General features: G+C 36.4%; 1 protein-coding gene across 1 annotated transcript in view; it reads right to left on the reverse strand.

Annotated features, from left to right (window-relative positions):
* Positions 1–4,949: 4,949 nt before the first annotated feature.
* The window catches only part of LOC106056314 (thyrotropin receptor-like), a 184,939-nt gene continuing 168,552 nt past the window's right edge, over positions 4,950–21,336 (reverse strand). Inside the window, exons 6-11 of the mRNA XM_056023923.1 lie at positions 17,882–17,971; positions 14,926–14,994; positions 14,371–14,439; positions 11,568–11,642; positions 10,346–10,513; positions 4,950–9,420 (exon numbers count right to left, since the gene is read on the reverse strand). Coding sequence (XP_055879898.1) covers positions 6,906–9,420; positions 10,346–10,513; positions 11,568–11,642; positions 14,371–14,439; positions 14,926–14,994; positions 17,882–17,971 — 2,986 coding nt within the window. The 3' untranslated portion in view covers positions 4,950–6,905. The remainder of the gene's footprint in view (positions 9,421–10,345; positions 10,514–11,567; positions 11,643–14,370; positions 14,440–14,925; positions 14,995–17,881; positions 17,972–21,336) is intronic.

Raw genomic sequence — 21,336 nt, forward strand, 5'->3', positions numbered from 1 at the left:
CTAGTGATAGGATCATAGCGCATTGAGAAAGTTAAATTTTAAACATAAACGTTAAAAATATTTCTAATCGCACAGATTTATTATGTCAGGTCAATAGTGCATATTAATTACATGGCTGATCCAGAGTAATTGATACAATTACACTTAATATAAGTTTGTTTTTGTTTAATTATTTCTTGTTTAAAGATAATTTTTGCGTACCGCTAACAATGTCATAGCTACTGTTGATTCACTAAATAAAATATTTAATTCGTTGAAAATTTAATACATAAAAGTTTCTCTCTCTAGTGATAATTTTCTGACTTGTGATTTTTATCAAGTCACGTGTTGTCATAGACTTCATATCCCCTGTGTCTGTGACGTAGCTCGTGTCTATAATTCTGCATCAGGTTTGGAGCCTTGTGGAGATGGTTTAAAATTGACACCGAACGTATCGGAATCTATCCATCTCCAAGATTATTGGCTGGTCCAAATCGGCTTACCTTAAAGATATATTTTTTTCTGATAATTGCTTCTAATAGAGGCAGCTGGGAAATGCTCCAAAAAATAAAAACAATAAAGCTCTGGCGAACACACACACACACAAAACAACAACAATTTAGACCCACGGTGGAAAACTGCTTTGTTTGCTTTCGACAAAAAAGCAGGTCGCAAATGGGTCTACATTGTCACACGAAATACTGCTGTCTTCTTTCTGTCGTGAAGAAAATGCCTTATTATTGGCTTAATGTTGAAGAAACTTCATTATGAAAACTCTGCATAGGTCTTGCTACTATGGAAACATTAAAATCACCACTAAATCATTTCACCATTAACGTGTCACCATTTATTTCACTGCTAACTTATATCACCATTAATTTGTCACCGCTAACTTATTTCACCATTAACTTATCTCTCATTACTAATTTCACCGCCAATGTATTTCATCACTAATTTCAACACTAACTCATTTCACCGTTGATTTCACCGCTAATCTGTTTCACCACTAACTTATTTCACCATTGACTTGTCTCAACACTAATTAGCCTCACTAAATGACGGCAGCTGGTTCTGACGAATTCTTAGAGGCAAGAAGTAAACCAAATGTACATTTTGACATCCTCCACAAATAATTGTAAGACTTGAATAGATGTAAGAAATACATGTCACACATAGGTCTACAGTCACGTTGGCTAACACAGAAATACATGTAACACATAGGTCTACAGTCACGTTGGCTAACACAGAAATACATGTAACACATAAATACCTTTAACATATAAATATATCTAACATATATATATATATATATATATATATATATATATATATATATTTATATGTAAGATATCAATACTTATAACACTTAAATACATGTAACATAAATATGTGTAACATATAAAAAAAATTTAAGACATACATACATGTAAGCAGGGGCGTAGCTAGGAATTTTCCATCGTTTGGGGCTTGACCTCTTTGGGGGCGCCTGCATTTTGCGTAATATTTAATTTTTGATGTAAAAAACACTCATTTGTGGCCCCCCTCAAGTGAGGGCCCGGGGGGATTTTCAAATTCTCCCCCATCCTCCCCCCACCCGAGCTACGTTACTGCATGTAAGACATAAATACATGTAAGCAAGTTAAATACATGTAAGTTAAGTTCCCATTTCAGACCTTGTGATCTATAGGGCAGATGGTGTAAAGGTCATCTGTTTCTGTAGCCTACGGTTAACGAGGGTGCCATATGGCCAGCACAACGGCGAACCGCCTTCATTTTTTCCCAACTAATGTCAGGTACCCATGAGAGCGCACAAAGATCCCGAAATTTAAAATCCCAGTCTTCACGCTTTACCGCTCAACAAACGCGCCTCCTAATAGGCCTACATGTAAGAAATCAATATTTATAACATATAAATGCACATAAACGCATTTGACATATAAAATATAAATAGACGTAAAAGACACATACATATGTGCAACACAGCTTCACTCATTTGAACACAGGAGTCAACACATTGTCTGCCACTCTAGCCCTATTCTCTCCTAAACTCAGTTCATTCCAATGTAATCATCCAACGCCTTGTGTATTCAAGAATTGCTCAGCAGACCAGCAACATTGCCAGCTTAGATCCGCATGTAAGGAAGTTGTTTCTTCTCGTACGACTCCAGCCTTTTTCTGACAAATTGTTGGAAGACGTTGTTTTGTTTTGTTTCCCCCACCAAAGTCGTTAAGTCTATTCTTTTTAAAATGAACTTGAGCTTTCAGTTCAAATCGTTTTTCAGTTCAAAACCCAGGAGAAAAAAAAAGTCTATTACCCCAAAATCTACCGCATTCATGACTTTTACTAAGCCTACTTTCTGCAACAAAGGGAAGCGCGAGCAGCTTTGGTGATAAAGCAGGCCAAGGGAGGTAATCAGAAAAAATAAAATACAGCCGAATGATTATGGAACCTGTTATGTTTCATGACTGATTAATTCTAAGCACAGTGGGCCTTAACATATTTCAATGTATATATTTTATTTTTTAAAATCTTATTTTGCTGCCGTGAGACCCGGATGAGACCAATAGAGAACAAACATCGAGACATTATCTAACAATGTTATAATGCCCCCTTTTACCCTCACCCCCCCCTCACTCCAAATACATTTCTTATTACAACTTTATGGGGGAAAGTAAAGCAGGACCATCGTCTGCTCTGTTCTACCATTCTAATTGGCTGTGAAACTTGATCAAGGAATAATAAGGCTTGAAATTCTAGAAGCTATTTATACAAAACTAACTCTGTCTGTCTGCCTGGTACAAATCTTGTTCACATTATTCCTCCAATTTCCCGTTCTCGGATCAATTTAAAACTTTGCAAATTATTCATTGTCGATGACAACACACGAATCAATCAAAATATTAAAAAGGGGATATAAATCTTGCAGTATTGAGAGATATGTCAGACATTGTTCTGTTCTTTCCCTTTTATACGCATTTTTAAAAGTATCATTTAAAGAATATTTTGCTTGTTAGATCAATCTTGTCTACACAATGTGGTACACACACACACGGACACTTCAACAGTTTCTCTACATCCACATTGTTTGGTTTAAAATGTAACATAATTTAATTTTAAAACCTCAGCTCATACTTCGATGTTCCAATACTAAAGTCAACTTAATATTCCTATTTATCAATGAAAACAAAAAGGATCAATACAGAGATCGTATCGACTGCATCAGCCCTCGCTCTAACAAATTCTCGCTTGAAATGAATGAATCACTTGTTACAGCACGAGACTCTCCGTATATGAAAATATTTAAGAAATGACAAATACTGATTCATTACGTTACGTTACGTTACGTTACATTACGTTAAATTACATTACATTACTTTAATTTCTAACCATCTCCATGAAATCAATCTCTACTAAACATGTCCATTAGATGTTCATTTTTTATTATTATTTTTTTTTATTCAGCCAGCATTAGCACTACTCCACATTCACTATACACAAGGCACTTCAGTTTCCAACTGACTTCTACATTTGGACCAGCTTTTTTTTTTATTCCACGAAGTGTAAGCTGCTAGTAGGAAACTGAGATTTAAAAAAAAAACAACAACAAGGTTAATCAAGACAGTTTGTGTGGAAACACAAACTCAAAAATCGGCCCTAGAAGTAGTCCATCCAGGAAGATAAAAAGGCAGGTTTCATTTTTTTCAGAAAGAACATCAGAATGAAATTCAATCAAAGACAAATGACAGAGAAGAATGGAGAAAGAAGGTTGACAGATCCTGTGTGGTGCCCCAGCGGTCCAGCAGACCAAAGGATAGGTGAAAGTGAATGTGAAGTTAGATGTGAACCTGGCCTAACTGATGTCTTATAATGAATATCTAATTGATCTAATCAGTGACGTCACTAGGGGGGTGCGGTCTGCACCGGGTTAGGGGGGGGGGGGGGGGCGACACCCAAGTAAAAAATGCACTTTGTGAATAACTGACAATTAAAAAAAAATGAACGACAGTGGTTTAATATTGGAACATGTTATTCACAATTAATAAATAGATCTATATACTTCGACTAAACATATTTTTTAAAATGAAATTCTATCGAAAAGTTTAAAATGTTATATCATACTTAATATATCAAGGAAAACGTGAAACCTGACTTTCAGATGCATGTATGTATATGAACACTGCTTTGATTCGAAAAAATGTTCTATTGAAGTAGTAGCTAGCACCGTAATATCAGACTATCAGGATGCCGACAAATAGTCGCTGTTTAACAAACGACGACATTCTTTAGGCATAAAATATTATTGAAGTCTCTAATGTAATTAATGTAAATTTTGTAGCATTGGAAAGTAAATAAGTGGCCATTGAGATTTCTGAAGAGGATGATGGGATGATGTCATTTCATTGTTCTGTAGAAGAAGCTGTAGACTCTAGAGGAAGGAATTGTTACAATGTGTCAGTCGAATGATACACTTGAATATTGTAGGGGATTGTTCTTTTTTGACTAGTGCCAAGAATGGTTCTGATGCTTCCTAGTCAGAACGACTTAGTCACTTAATAGCACAAAAAAAAAACCACTGTATTCTTTTGTTGTCGACCTATTTTCAACTAATAGTATTTAATGAAATAGAAATATATAACTTAATTTAAAGTGTGTGGTTGAAATTAAGTCCGATATTGGAATATTAAAAGACGTATGAAGAATTCATCTGGATTGGAAAATTGGAAAACAGAGACATCCGGCTACAAATACAGTTGACAAGGAAGTCGTTGCTATGATTGATGTAAAGAAGTAAAACAATGGAAGGAGATATTGCACGGACTGTTTCTATAAAAGCAGAATATTTGACATTTTGTGACCATTTTAACAACGAGTCTTTATTGACTAAAGAACTTCCATGAGACTATGGAAATATTATTTAGATAAAACCCATTGCTAAAAGTACATCTGTAATGTTAAAATGTTTTGAATCACAATAGGTACTGATCAAAAGTCCAATAATTGACAACTACATTTTAGTTACCCAAACTTTATTTAACAATACATAGCATGTTATAATAGGCCTACATTTCCATGGGGTTGATTACACGTGACGACATTCAATTCAACGGTATAACATACATGTATTCATGATATAATAGGAAATCAAAATATCAATGACATTGTTTTCAAAAGGTATTTGTTCATAGAAGGCTCTGGTCACGCTGCAAGCTACATTTCAGATACCCAGAAATCCTCAACATTTCTTCTATTACTATAGTTCATAAACCCAGAAATTCCCCAAGACGTGTTGCCTACAAATACTATAGTTCATAAACCCAGAAATCCCCCAAGACGTCTTGCCTACAACTACTATAGTTCATAAACCCAGAAATCCCCCAAGACGTCTTGCCTACAACTACTATAGTTCATAAACACAGAAATCCCCCAAGACGTCTAATCTACAATTACTATAGTTTATTAACCCAAAGCTTCTCAAGATTTCTCTTAACGATTATTCATAAAACCCCAAAATTTCTCCAACAATTATAGTTCATAAAAAAAAAAATCCCCCTAGATTTCTCCGGGTACTATATTTCCTCCAACCATGGAACATTTGTTTGGGAATCGTTGTGAAACAGGACAACAAATGTCTGCTTCACCTCTCACTTTGTTGTTTTTACAAAATCAATACAGGCCTTAGTAAAATAAAAAAAAATAGACAAAAATAATATAAATTTTAAAGAAAAAAAAAAGAAGAAACTAACAGCTAGATTATATTAGAATCTCACTTGTATTTTTTAAATCACTGTTTGGGTAGTGGGTAGGTAGAGCGATCCATCATATTCCCAAAGCCCTAAACTCACTTGGAACAAGAGTTACTTAGTTCTTTCTTGAATTCATGTATATGCCAGGCAAGTATTACAGACAGGAACCAAAGTACTGACACAGGGCCGGACTTAGGCCACTGCAACCTATGCGGTCGCAGCGGGACCCGCACTTCCATAGGCCCCGCGCTAGTTCTAGGTGTCAATTATGACATCAAACCATTATAACTTATATATAATAACAGGATTTCAGCGGCCTCTTGATTATCCAGGGCCTCCTGGGGGGGGGGGGCAATTCTACGCGTGATACGAAAAAATGCATAGTCAGCTTAAAAAAAAATATTTTGACGTTATGCTTTTTCCTACCATGACTGGGCCCCGTGCAATCCCTTTCGCATAGGGTCCTGCAATCGCTAAGGCCGGCCCTGAGTACTGTCATTGTAAAGAATTAGCTGTGAACTGAAATAGTTAACATTTAAGCTCTTGACAACTAGATGTGAACTAATGTTATAAGCAATAACTCCTAACTATTCGGTATGTACTGAAATGAAATTATATACACAGGCAGACACTACACATTGTCACTCTGTGGTAAAAGAAGATACATTCTATGACATTCTCAGATTTTAATTATTTTCTTATGAAGTTCTACATAAAAGCTTCTACAAAAAGATTTGATTCGATCGAAGAATATATATCCATGGGGACTTCTAGCTTTGATTGAAATTTGGAACTAAAAATATTTGTCCATATTTTTTTTACAAACCAAAGATATTCAAAAGAATACAAAAAAGTAATTGGGTGGGGCTAGCAAGCGGTACATAAAATCTTCTCAGCAAAAAAACAAAGTGACAATCAAATCAACTTCAGTGGGAAAGAGCAAATTCATATTAAAATCAATAACATTGTATATAGAAATGTGTTTAATGATATAATTTATATCAAGTACAGACAGTGATATTTTGTATTCTGCTCACAACCCATAAAACATCAAAATATCCATTGGAGAAACTGAAACAGAAAAACAGAAGGAAAAAAAAAATCATAGAAACAGTTTGTAATACATTGGTATGAGTTTGAGCAGGCGTCAATAATAAATGTAATCTTTTTAAATAAATGTTTTAGCACTTGTTTAACAAAGACTGTCTCAATTTGACGTCATCCTCTGTGTCATCACCATCCGTGCTGTAAGCCCCTCCGTCTTCACCTTGAACTACTCGCGACCCAACAGGTCTCCGCTTTCTGGGCTCTAGATTTACGTAAGCGTCCTCTTCGTCGATAGAGTCAGCCGAGAAACGGTTGTTCATGAGAGAGTATTTACATTTATGTTCAGCGGTCTCGAACGTTCCGTTCTTTTTCAGGCCGGATAAATTGTTTCTCTTGTTCAACAGCGCCTCCGTCTCCGCAATGCTGCCAGAGTCCTGAGATTTTCGGTTCCGGCCGATGTAGTTGGCAGCGGAGACCGGATACATGTCGCTGATACCGCTGTCTCGTTTGTCGAGGCTGGCGGTGGTGATGAAGCTGGCTGGGGATTGTCTACGCTCAAAGAGGCGCACGTCGCTGTCACTGTCAAACCTGGACGAGCCGTCGCTGATGTAGGAGCTCAGGGTGTTGCTGCTGTTACGCAGTGCGTCCCTGCTCAGCTGCCTCTCTAGGTTGTCACTGCGCTGGGAGCCCCTCCTCTTGTCCGGCAGCGACGACAGCGGCTGCTGGCTTTGCTGTAGATGGGACTGCGGAGATGCCTTGAAGATGACGATGTATTCGCTGGCACTCCGAACCCTTCCGTGGGGCTTGCCGTCGAAAAGATCTCGTAAACTATCGCGAGCTTCCAGAACGCGGTCGCCGCTTCCATTGCAGCTCACCGCTGTACACGTGCCGCATCCGTCATCCGATGGACCGTCCGACGTATGACTGGTTTCAATGACCGTGCTAAGCTTCCGTTCATTCTTCGAACCTTTAGAAGAGTCGATTGACATTGTGAAGGAAAACATTCGGCCAAGCCCATCCTTGCAAGGGGAGTTCACCACTTTAGGAGAAGTCGTAGGGGTCTCTTGCGGGGTGGACTGTGGTGTGACCTTAGGGAAGCTTCCTCTGCTCCCGTGTGGAGGAGTGCCATTCTGAGAGAAAGAACCTCTTGAGCCTTTGCGGTACTGGCTGAGAATACTGGTATCCGTTGGTGTGTTATGAGTCACGTTCAGCTGAAGGCCGTTGTGCCTTGAGTTGGAGTAAGACCTTGTCATGGAAGTCCCTTTGTATTTGTTCGCCCTGTCTGTACAAATACCGTATCGACCGAGGAGAATGAAGAAGTCTTTACGGAACTGCTTGGTGAGAATGGCGTACAAGAATGGATTGGCGCAAGAGTTGAACGGATAAAAGAACACGAGCAGGATTTTGGAGTTGGTGATGTCAATCAGAGGTAGGCCGAAGGATGCAGTGAGCCCGAAAAAAGCGATGGGGGCCCAACAGATAAAGTTGGTCAGGACCAAGATAGCCATTCGCTTGGCGATCGTGACGTCATTTCTGCGCTCCATATTCTCGCTTGCTCTCACTTTCAAAAACATACTGATGTAACACCCGCAAATAACCACAAAAGCCACGCCATTAAATAGCAGGAGGCCGATTATGTAAATGATATCCCACAAATCCCTGGCTTCCATCGGAAGGCAAATGCTAACAGCCCCGTAACCGCTGACTCCCAAAAGTGGAAGAATAGCCATCGAGGAGGCGTACCCCCATCCGGCGAACATCAGGCAGGTCGCCTGGCGCATGCGCAGTCTCTTATTGACGTGGATAGCCTGGCTGATGGCGTACCACCTCTCCATTGTGATGACGGTCAAGACGAAGACGCTAAGCTCGCTGGCAAATACAGTGATGAAACCCGCCACTTGGCAACCGCCATCGTTCTGCCAAGACACAGCATGTGTGAAGTAGTCGCCCAGAAAATGCACGTCCACGGAGGCGATGAGTAGAAGATAAAGCCCCATCAGGAAGTCCGCGAAAGAGAGATTACACATGAGAAACTTGGGTACGGTCAGCTTACTCCTGGCGGTCAGCAGGACCACAATAACCACAAGGTTACCCCCTAGAGCAGCCAGAAGCACAAACCACACGAATACCCTCAGCCATGAGTATCCCATAAGATCCTCACATGGGTTGAAGGCGTTGGGCTGAGGCGTACACACAACCTCCGAATAATCCTTTGGGGTCGTGAAGTTCCCGCACGAGAACCACTTTGTGTCGTTGTGGGGTTTTGGTGTCTCGTGCCAACCGACTGAACTTCGGGTGGTGATCCCTACGGGCACGCTGGTGGATGAAGTGATGATGGGACCGAAATCCTGATGTTCTCCGAACAATATGAACCCATGATCGCCAGATCCGCCTTTGCCTTGAAAGTTGTTTTTAGTCTCCCCGTCTCCAGATCGAGAGTTGCCAAAAGCTCCCCAACCCAAAGAAATGAGTTGCCGAATGGAGGAGAATATGGAAACGTCGCGCCTGATGCGAAAGTCTGCAGATGTGCCGAAGGCAGTTGACGTGTCCGATGACGATGTGAATGATGGTGTGGTCATCTGCGAAGAGCAGGCACTTGAACGTCCGGTCAAGTCGACACTGGACGACTCGTCCTGAAGGTGAGGAAGTCTGCAACAAAAGAAAAGATTCAAAAAGAAAATATTTGGTGAATTTTGTCTTCGTGTCTTTCTTTGTTACAAAGGTTTTATCAACTCTGTCCGTCTGTCTGTCTGGTAAAAGTTAGTACATTCTCGGAACAAGTTAAAATTAATCAATTAGTCAAGTAATTATTGGTAATTAATTATTTTGTTTGACACCAAAAAGGGAAATTAATTCTTTAGAATTCACAGATACGGCAAAATATGTAGGGTTTCGTCCCCTTAGATAATTGGGCAGGTTATTTCTCCCACACCCATTCTGGGATCAAGTTGAAACTTTAAAAAAAATATATATTATTGTACCTAAAAAAAAACATATCCCATTAGTAAATTACCAAGCTTTTCTAATCTGTTTTGAGACAATGTCTTTATTTGTCTGACCCAATTAGTATATGCATTAAAAACAAAGTGTATTTGCGTCATTTCCAAAGAGAGATAACCCCGCATTAGTAACCTTCTTCAAAGGGAGATAACCCTGGCGTCTCGAAAAGTAAATTAACATATGAAACACACATATGTATTGCTATTCTTTTAATGTAAGTGTTTAGTGCTATTAATATTGGCATTTAGCATATTGTATAGCGCAGTATCTTTTTACCTTACAGAAAATTATCTTTGTTATTTCATGTGTCATTTATAGGTCATTGTTCATCTTAACCATTAATGTAGTAGCAAAATCTTTAGAACTGTGTATGTGCATATGTAGAAGTATGAAAATAAGGAAAGTCCCATGACATATAAAACAAAATAATTTAGAGAGAGTGGAGAGGGAATGAGGGAGAGGGAATAAGAGAGAGAGTGGAGAGGGAAGAGAGAGAGAGTGGAGAGGGAATGAGAGAGAGGGAATAAGAGAGAGAGAGAGAGAGACAGTCAACCAGTACTAGGCCTACCATTACCTAAATGCACAGCAGTGATGCTTGTAGGTCAACCTGGCCGTGTCGATCTCAGAAAATTTAAACACTGATGGGAACTTTTTGAGTGTGGGCGTGTCCTCCAAGACCAGCTCCCTGATATCAATGAGTCCATCAGTTGGTAAGTGAGTGATACGACTCTTGGACAAGTCCCTAGACAGAAATAGGCAGGTAAAACAGGAATTCATTTGACCACCTCGAGTGATACGAACAAACATAATGTCAAATAATACACACATTACTTAGTAGACATAACAACCTACGTTTTTAAGTTCAAATATTATTGGTTTCGTGATTGAACATTATTTAAAAACGTAAATTTCAAGCGTATTAAAACAGAAGTCAGTTTATTTCGAGATATATTAAAAAAAAAAGCAATTATTAAAGAGCAATCCATTCTATGTAGTGATATGAGAAACACCATCGTTTGGTAATACTAGTACATGACAGACACGTATGTTCGTAATGGACCTCATTCACCAATCGTAATAAAACAACAACATTTAGCCACGTGATTCTCTATCTCTTCTATACAAATTACATAACACACAATGGCTATCACGTGACGTTTTTTTTTCGTTGTTTTATCAATATTATCACGTGGCTAAATGTTATTTATTTATAATTCGTGGATGAGGTCCAGCACATATCTTATAGTAAACACATAATGTAATCGTTTTCCACTATGTAATAATAACAATACTAATGCCAGCCCTCATCAGTTAGTATCACTATTGATAACTTTGGCACTCAAATTATTTCCTACACCAGCTTCTGTTCACGACTGGAACCTGTCCCAGTGTTGAATGACATAACAAATGTATAGTTTTATCAAATGTCTACACTAGCAAGTTACACGTCAAGGAGTTACAGACCAACGAGAGTTTCTCTAGCGCTTCAAAACGAAAGAAAGTATCATCTTATTCTCTTTGATATGTCAGCTTTAAATCCACATGTTGGCTCGATATTGGGAATAAAATTTTATTTCGGACACAAGTAACCGCTATTGTATCGATCGTGAATATGACTTAGTTGTTCTCAGAACACGGTAAGTAATTACAGGTTCAATGTTCGTACTTTTTTATCCATCGAAAGTAGGAGAATTAGTGTTGACTTAGTCAGTCAGGGTCATTGACATTGTCAATCTAGCATAGATTATTTAGATCTACAAAATTATAGTATTGACTTATTGACTAGCTCAACTTACAGAACGTGGAAGTCTTTGATTCCACTGAATGCCAAATCTTCCAGGTGAGACAGGTAAAAGTTATTACGACAAATGCTGAAACAAAATAGAATACTATTGATCTTACAAATGTATGACTAATGCGCGATAGCGCTCACACAAGAATAAGCTAAGTAGATATAAGCCATTGAAAGAGCTATCTAAGGCAAAAGACAGAGAGGAATGGAGAGAGACGGCCGACAAATCTTGCATGGTGCCCCAACGGTCCAACAGACTGAGGAATAGGTCAAGGTAAAAAAAAAGATATAAGTCCATAACTGAAGAACACGATCATTAAGTACACTGATAGTGTTCGTGAGTACAACAAGCGGATGTACACGTTCTGTACTATATTACTCTTTCGCTTTAAACATTATTATTTCGCTTAAAACATTATTATTTCGCTTTAATCATTATTATTTCGCTTTAATCATTATTATTTCGCTTTAATCATTATTATTTCGCTTTAATCATTATTATTTCGCTTTAAACATTATTATTTCGCTTTAAACATTATTATTTCGCTTTAATCATTATTTCGCTTTAAACATTATTATTTCGCTTAAAACATTATTATTTCGCTTTAATCATTATTATTTCGCTTTAATCATTATTATTTCGCTTTAATCATTATTATTTCGCTTTAAACATTATTATTTCGCTTTAATCATTATTTCGCTTTAAACATTATTATTTCGCTTAAAACATTATTATTTCGCTTTAATCATTATTATTTCGCTTTAATCATTATTATTTCGCTTTATTCATTATTATTTCGCTTTAATCATTATTATTTCGCTTTAAACATTATTATTTCGCTTTAAACATTATTATTTCGCTTTAATCATTATTTCGCTTTTAACATTATTATTTCGCTTTAATCATTATTTCGCTTTTAACATTATTTCACTTTAAACATTATTATTTCGCTTTAAACATTATTATTTCGCTTTAATCATTATTTAGCTTTAAACATTATTATTTAGCTTTAAATATTATTATTTCGCTTTAAACATTATTATTTCGCTTTAAACATTATTATTTCGCTTTAAACATTACAATTTCGCTTTAATCATTATTTCTCTTTAAACATTATTATTTCGCTTTAAACATTATTATTTCACTTTAAACGTTATTATTTTCGCTTTAAACATTATTATTTCGCTTTAAACATTATTATTTCGCTTTAAACATTATTATTTCGCTTTAAACATTATTATTTCGCTTTAAACATTATTTCACTTTTAACATTATTATTTCACTTTAAACATTATTATTTCGCTTCAATCATTATTTCGCTTTAATCATTATTTCACTTTAAACATTATTATTTCGCTTTAAATATTATTTCGCTTTTAACATTATTATTTCACTTTAAACATTATTATTTCGCTTTAATCATTATTTCGCTTTAATCATTATTATTTTGCTTTAAACATTATTATTTCGCTTTAATCATTATTTCGCTTTAATCATTATTTCGCTTTAAATAAACATTATTATTTCGCTTTAAACATTATTTCGCTTTAATCATTATTTCACTATAAACATTATTATTTCGCTTTAAATATTATTTCGCTTTTAACATTATTATTTCACTTTAAACATTATTATTTCGCTTTAAACATTATTATTTCGCTTTAAACATTATTATTTCGCTTTAAACATTACTATTTCGCTTTAATCATTATTTCTCTTTAAACATTATTATTTCGCTTTAAACATTATTATTTCACTTTAAACGTTATTATTTTCGCTTTAAACATTATTATTTCGCTTTAAACATTATTATTTCGCTTTAAACATTATTATTTCGCTTTAAACATTATTTCGCTTTTAACATTATTATTTCACTTTAAACATTATTATTTTGCTTCAATCATTATTTCGCTTTAATCATTATTTCACTTTAAACATTATTATTTCGCTTTAAACATTATTTCGCTTTTAACATTATTATTTCACTTTAAACATTATTATTTTGCTTCAATCATTATTTCGCTTTAATCATTATTTCACTTTAAACATTATTATTTCGCTTTAAATATTATTTCGCTTTAATCATTATTATTTTGCTTTAAACATTATTATTTCGCTTTAATCATTATTTCGCTTTAATCATTATTTCGCTTTAAATAAACATTATTATTTCGCTTTAAACATTATTTCGCTTTAATCATTATTTCACTTTAATCATTATTTCGCTTTAAACATAATTATTTCGGCTTTATGAAAACGTAATGGGACAAAACTGTGCAAACAAATATCCTTTTTTTTATTTTAGAAATTTAAGCGCTGCAGTTTCGATCGATTAGTTGCTCACTATACACGGAAAGTAATAACAGGCTACAACTTCATATGATTTCAGTCACTGCAAGTGGGAGAATTATTGATTAGTCCGTCAGCTAGAGATTTGGTTTATAATATATAAACAGACAATACTTCTCAAAAGGATTGTTCAATTGTTGACCGTAGATTGCAAATTCCATGTAGCGGTGATTAGTGTGTAATATTATTGGCAGCAACATTGAGTTTATATGATATTGTTATCTATAGCCCTACTCTAGATTTGTATAGGTTAAGTTTTTCTTCTTCCCTAGTGCTATTAGAGCATGGAATGGGTTGCCTGAGCTAGCCAGGAAAACCAGTGACTTGGCAAATTTAAAGTCACTGGTTAATATGCATGACTAAATGCATAACGCGTAGGACGTAATCATCTTCTTTTTTGAAGTAACGTCTGTATTATATAAGGTAAGATAAGATAAGAAGTTCAAAGTCTACTTACAAACGTTTGATGACTGCTCCGTAAAAGGCTTTGTCTTCTATTCTTGTTAGCATGTTACTCTCAAGGCGACTGTAAGTGTAAAGATAGAAATATGATGAATCAGGCTGAATCGCTATATCATAATGCGGAGGACAAGGGGGAAACACTTGACGTCAAATACAAGGCAAATAGTCCATTAAATATAGATATATAAAGTTAAACACTTAACATATAGCAGTATGAAGTTTAGGGAAGGAAAAAAAATCAAGATGGTTGATATTTAAATTTTATGAAACTTTGATGAATAAACTATGTGTACAAAACAAATATATGTACAAAACAAATGTGTGTACAAAACAAATATGTGTACAAAACAAATATGTGTACAAAACAAATGTGTGTACAAAACAAATATGTGTACAAAACAAATGTGTCGTCGGTTTTACTGTCTATTACTGTTTCAACATTGAATTGTCTTCAAGCTAACGTTACATTAAGACCACGAAGCAACAATGGGACCACAGCAAGGTGATAGCCCACATTAAGACCACATTCATCAAGTTGGACTTTACTTACAGAATGTAGGTCTTCACTTTAGAAAACTGTCCAGTTTTGATGCTTTGGATTTTATTCGCCGTGAGATCACTGAAATCAAAAAGTATCCATTTTATGTAGGTAGATTTAGATGAAAAAATGCCAAACATTATTATTATTATGTTAGAAACGAGCGAGTATTCATTCTCTGGCGCTGCCAGGGTCAAGTTTCTTTTATGAGAAACAAAATTCATCGTAGTCCTTTTATCAGTTTCCACTGAGGAATTTTCTGGTGATGTGGCAGGTCTGCAGCAGTATCGCCCTCTGACAGGCAACGAGAATGTTCCAAGGAATGTTAAGGGCCTTTAAGGTGTATGTGTGGTCAGTTGTTATTATCCCCGTACAGTTTTGGTCGTATTTTAAAACTTGCGTCTTACACAATTTAAAGATGTTCTGCAATCCACAGCCTCAGTCCTTCCTGGGCAGGTATAAACTTATGGTGGAGAACTTGGGGTATAGACATCGAAATTCAGTTAATAATTTTCTCGTGAACCTCCTGTCAATGTCATGTAGTTCGGTGTCAGTCCATTAGAAGACATTCAGAGTAAGAAAAGGAGCACTGGGACGGCCCAGCTATTTATTGCAGTGATGAGGTTACTGCCAGACAGTTTAGTGTTGAGAATTTTATTTACTTTTTCTTATATTTACCAAGAAAGTCCTCTTTTTATTTTTTAAGGTTTATCGTGGCATTCTGGTTTATTCCAAGGTATTTATAAGGATGCAGAGTTCAGTTCTTTGATGCCTTCAATTGCAATGTTAGTGTTGGCTGCCTTGCTCTTTTTTATGCTTATGATACCTCACTCATCCAAGCCAAAGACATGTAGATATCGTCTGTAAAGCGTTTTACCGTTTTAATTAAATGAGTGTAACTTTTGCTCGTTCTCTGCATATAGCTTTAAATCATCCATGTATAAGAGGTGAGACATTTTGTACATTTAGAGTCAACCCTAAAACCCTTGTAGTGTCTTGGAGTAATTTAGATAGCGGATTAATCGATAGGCAGAACTAGAGCGGAGATAGAGAGTCACCCTGGTATATACCCCTTCATATGTGCACAGAACCTAGTTTATCACGATTAAGGTGTAGACTTATCTTCCAATTATCCATACAGACTTTCAATAGTCTTTTTTTTATTCTTGGATTGATTCTATGAATTTCCAGTGGTTTCTACAGCCAATCATGCGGAACAGAATCGAATGCTTTTCTTGTAGTCGATGTAACATGTGTTTCTTTTTCTTCTATTAGCTTGGTTCAATATAATATTATCTATAGTTAGCTGTAATTCACAGCCCATCGACTCCTCAATGCAACCTTGTTGTTCCTCTGTTAGTTGCTTATGGGCAGAGCAAAATGTATACATTTTACTTTTTAATATTGAAGTCAATAGTTTATACACAACTGACAGTCAAGTGATAGGACGGTAGTTTGATGGTTGATTCGGATCACCTTTTTTTAAAGAGGAGAGATGTTCTCCCTTCAGTGAGTTCTAACAGCATTGAAGACGGTTCTGATATTAACTCGTTAAAACTTGATGCTAGTGGTACATGTATGGCTGTAAGTTTTTTTCAATCAAAAGTTGTGTATATTGTCCGGCCCAAGAGCAGTCCAGTTGTTAGCTTTTGATATAGTTGCGGAGACTTCCTCGGCTGTAAAATCCTCATCAGACATTTCTGGTATTAGGTTGTTTGTAGTTTGGATTTCGTCGATCCAGTCAGCCTGCACATTATAATGTAGCGGGTCGGACCAAAGCGCCGCCCAGTAGTCGGTAAAGGAGCCGTGTTTAGTGCTATCAATGTTTTGAATTTTGTCAGCACCATTATCAACTAGTTTACGGAATAACTGTTTTCTCTTGTGTTGAAATAGATAAATTATGCTCTTTTCTTTTAGTGGTTTCGTTGTAGCCCTTTAACCTAGCTCCCTTTAGTTTAACTTTCTGTCTCAGCGTATCTTTCAGAGATAAGAGCTTTGTGTGGCAATCACAGCCCGTCAGTTTGATTTCAGTTGTTCTTAATATGGACTTCATTTTGTTAAGAATGTTCGCGGACTGGTTGTTGTCAAGATATTGTCCAATTGTATCCGTTTGGCTCCTCAGCTGATTTTGTCTTCAAGGAGCCTCTTCCATGCTGGCATACGTTTTTTTTTTGTATATTATTATTTATTATTATTATGATTATATTAAGTCCATGTAGTCCATGGCACACACTGCCCAGTAGGCCTGCCCCTTGACTCCTCTGCACATTTTTTGTTTTGCTTCTGGACTCTCCGATTCCGTGTGTTGCTTCTTGGACAGTAGGACCAGATGGCTGCCTGGTCGTGCTGTATGCGCGCTGGACTGTCGTTCGGTTGTCTCGATGGTTTCGGGTTCATTCCCTACCCGCTGCCATCCCCCGTCGTCCTGCAGGAGTCTTGGACTAGGGTGTAGATTATCTTTAACTCTGAAGGAACATCCGAAACGTAAAACTTTGTACAAACATTTTTAATTGGTCTTCTTTTAGACTTCAGATAGTGGTATTATCTCCCCTTATTAGTTGCCTTCTGATTATAATCTGGTTTCTCTTGTGTTGAATATTCTAACAGACGTCAAAAGAATGGTTATGGATTCAATCGTCGAAATGTAGAAATAGAAATAGCATAATTATTTAGCTAACCAGATCAAGGGCATTAATTTTGTTTTGTTTTTTGTGCACTTTAGCACACCATTTTTACCTCCCCTTAACAAGAACTGATTCCATATGAGTTTGAGGTTGTTGATTACTAATGCTTCAATGGAAGATAATTCATAAACTTCTATACTAATCTATACGTTAATAAAGAGTTTTTTTTTCTTCTGATTGGCAGGTACAATTTACTATATGCTTGCTAAGATGGCGGCTAAACTTCCAAGATATGGTTCTTACTGACCATAATTAGAAACGATATTAGAACATTTTAAACTTACATTTCATACATCGTGTGGTCAAGTGCTTTAACTTTGGTTTCAAATCTCGAAAAATCTGGAACACTTGTCAGACCACTTTTCAGAATGCGTCTGTTGAAGAAAATAGGAAAGGATAGAAGAGCAATAGTAGAATGTTAATAGTTGAAGGTCACGTCTGCTTCGCTTTAAAAAAAAACCCACATATATTTAAAAAAAACTTCAAAAGTATCGTGCCAAGTTTAAAAAGAAAGAAAGATGACTACAGAGTTAAATAGACATGTGCTAAATACATCAAGGTAACTGCGCCATTCACTTCATAAGTTCAGTACTGTTGATATGTTGGAATTTAGATTTAAGATGGACAGGCGCCTATGGCGATTTTCATGAGAAACAAAGCCAAGGACATTATAATAAGAGACTGCTATTACTAACTAAATGATAACAATTAGTGTTTGATCTTCAAGCTAATAGCTAACTAGTTATACTTCTCCTCCATAGATACACACAAACTATCTCCAAGTGAATGTGACGTCATGTGTACGTTTAATCTCTAAACCAACTTTGAAAATGATCGAAGTGGAGATTTTCACCACAAATTCACCAATGTCAAGGAACTAAAGCTTATTTAAGGGGAAAAAACGCTATTTACCGCCATTTATCTGACTATTACAGGGCTTACCTCCCTTACTGCTAACAAAATTAATTAATAACTACTAAATGATAAATTGGTAAATTTTTGGATTGTTTTCTGTATTATTATCGCTTTGCATAATTATGAAAAATTTCAACTTGATCCGAGCATAGGAAGCGGGGGGGGGGACGTGTCAAAAAGGGGTTAAATCCATCCATAAGACTAAGACTAAGACTAAGACTAAGACTAAGACTAAGACTAAGACTGCTTTATTGATCCTTACGGAAATTTGTTGTGATTACAAGGACTCGTTTCTCATATAAAGACAACACAACAGAAAAATACACATAAATACAACAGACAACATAAAGAGTTCATTCAGCGACTACACACAGGTATCTTGGTGCATTTCATGTTCCCTGATCAATGAGTGGCGGTGATAGAGTCTGACCGAGTGAGGTACGAACGAGTTTTTGTACCGCTCCGTTCTTGTTTTGATTGACAGCAGTCGCCCACTTCGCGACGACCTGGCGTAGTTCTGATGGAGCGGGTGGCCGTTGTCTTCCAAGATTTTTTCGATTTTTCTTAGGCACGTTTGTTCAAAAAGTTCCTTTAAATGTGGTAATGTTGTGAGTGTAATTTTTGATGCTTTTTTAATGATGTTTTCTAGACGTTGCAACAGTTTAGATGAGGCGTTGCCTTGCCAACAACTTATTCCGTATGTTAGCAGATTTTGTACAGTCGCGCCGTAAAATGTCTCAAGGATCTTTTTATTTAATTTAAAACTGTTGAGTTTGTATAGAAAAAAGAGTCGCTGGGCTGTTTTCTTTGTCAGAGTTCCAAGGTGGTCTTCCCATGAAAGCTTGTTGTTGATGATAATGCCTAGATATTTATATGCCTTTACTTGTTCTATAGATGTAGTGTTTATTTGCAGTTCACGTATAGTTTGTTTTTTCTTTCTAAAATCTATTATAAGTTCTTTAGTTTTTGTTACATTCAGTTCTAGAAAGTTGTCGGTGCACCAGTTTGTAAACTCTTCTATCGAGCTTCGATACTGAGTTTCGTCTCCTGAAATAAGACCGACTATGGCAGTATCATCAGCGAATTTAATGAGTTTAACTGAGTCATAGATGCTTCTTATGTCATTAGTGTAAAGAGTGTATAGCACAGGAGAAAGTACACAACCTTGTGGAGCACCCGTACATAGTACTCGAGTTGACGATTTGGTGTTGTTGACTTTAACATACTGGGGCCGTTGGGTTAAAAAGTTTAGAACCCATGCTTGCAAGTAAGGGCTTACATTTAAGTTACTCAGTTTGTTTATCATTAGATGTGGCTGTATGGTATTGAAAGCCGAGGAGAAATCTACGAAGAGGACTCGTGCATATGTTTTGGGTATATCGAGATGCTTATAAAGCTGGTCCAAAAGCAATAGAATGGCATCCTCAGTTCCTCTAGCTGCTTTGTATGCAAATTGGTGAGGGTCTAGGCTGTTATTGACATTCACATCTCTCATTAAATAGTATTTATTTCCATTATTTCCATATTAAAAAAAAATCAATCATTAACAATGAAACAACTAAATGGTTAATTTTTTTATTGATTCATGTCATGTCAGGTTTAATGAATAATTGTGAAAAGTTTGAACTGGATCCGAGAATGGGAAATGGGAGAAAAAACAACAAAAAAACAACATGTTCAAACTTTTTACCAGACAGACAGCTAGACAGTAAGTTGATATACGCTTTGTAAAAATAAAACAATTCGCTTCTTACTATCAGAACGAGGGCGATAGTTCAGAAAAAAAGAACATCTTATGACACCGATAGTTTTGTACTTAGAGAGTTAAAAACGAACATTCGCCTATTTCTAAACTTCTTGACCCACGCTCGTATTTAGAACCAGGTTAGAAAGAAGAGGACAAAACACAACCTCACTTCAGAGTGTCTGACATTTGAAGATCAAATATAATTTTGGCCAGAAATTTCTTCCGTAGAGTTTTTCTCTGTGACACTATTGACTTTGTCGATGAAAAACAATATTTAAAAACAAAGATTATTAATGGCCAAGCAGCATCGCTGGTAAAGCCAAACTGGCCTAAATGAGCAAGAGACTAATTGCAGTTTACTCTGTTCTAGACTAGAGAGTACTATCGTTAGACTTTGAAGTTAAAAGCTTTCTATAAATAGATATTTGTCACGGCCTTGATGGTTCCTGGAACTATCCCATAAATACAAAGCAGTTGAAGAAACCGGATGTCTGAACAAAATAGGTCTCTAGTCCCAAAGAAACGCTAAGGTTCTAAGCAATTTTGTTTCGGTAAAGTGCGATGTCAGAAAGGAAATGAGTCATTTCTTTTGATGTACGTTTTAAACTAGCCGTCACGTGATCAATACACAAGCACTTGAAGATAAACAAAAGTCACGTGATTAAATAGTGTGAACTGAGGTGTCATAGACATTTTTTTTCAAGTAGATCTAAAGAGGACGAATATTGTTCTGTGTAGGCCTATATGAGAGACAGACAGACACACAGAAAGACAGACACACAGAAAGACAGACACACAGAAAGACAGAGACAGATACAGAGAGAGAAAAGGCAGAGAGAGAGAGAGAGAAAGATGGAGACACTAAGAAATAACAAAAAGTAGGATTTCGGACGTTCTAGCTATGTAATTCTTATTTCATGTATCTAGCGCTGTCAGCACGACGTAGGCTCAAAGGGTCCCATAGCCATATGATAACCTAACAGACACATAAACACGAGAGAATGACGAGCTAATCTAAATGAGTCTTAAACAGATTGGTCTTAACGTTCTTGAATAGAGTGATGCCTGTGGTTTGTC

Source organism: Biomphalaria glabrata, chromosome 3 (assembly GCF_947242115.1).
Source record: "Biomphalaria glabrata chromosome 3, xgBioGlab47.1, whole genome shotgun sequence".
Lineage (NCBI taxonomy): Eukaryota > Metazoa > Mollusca > Gastropoda > Planorbidae > Biomphalaria > Biomphalaria glabrata.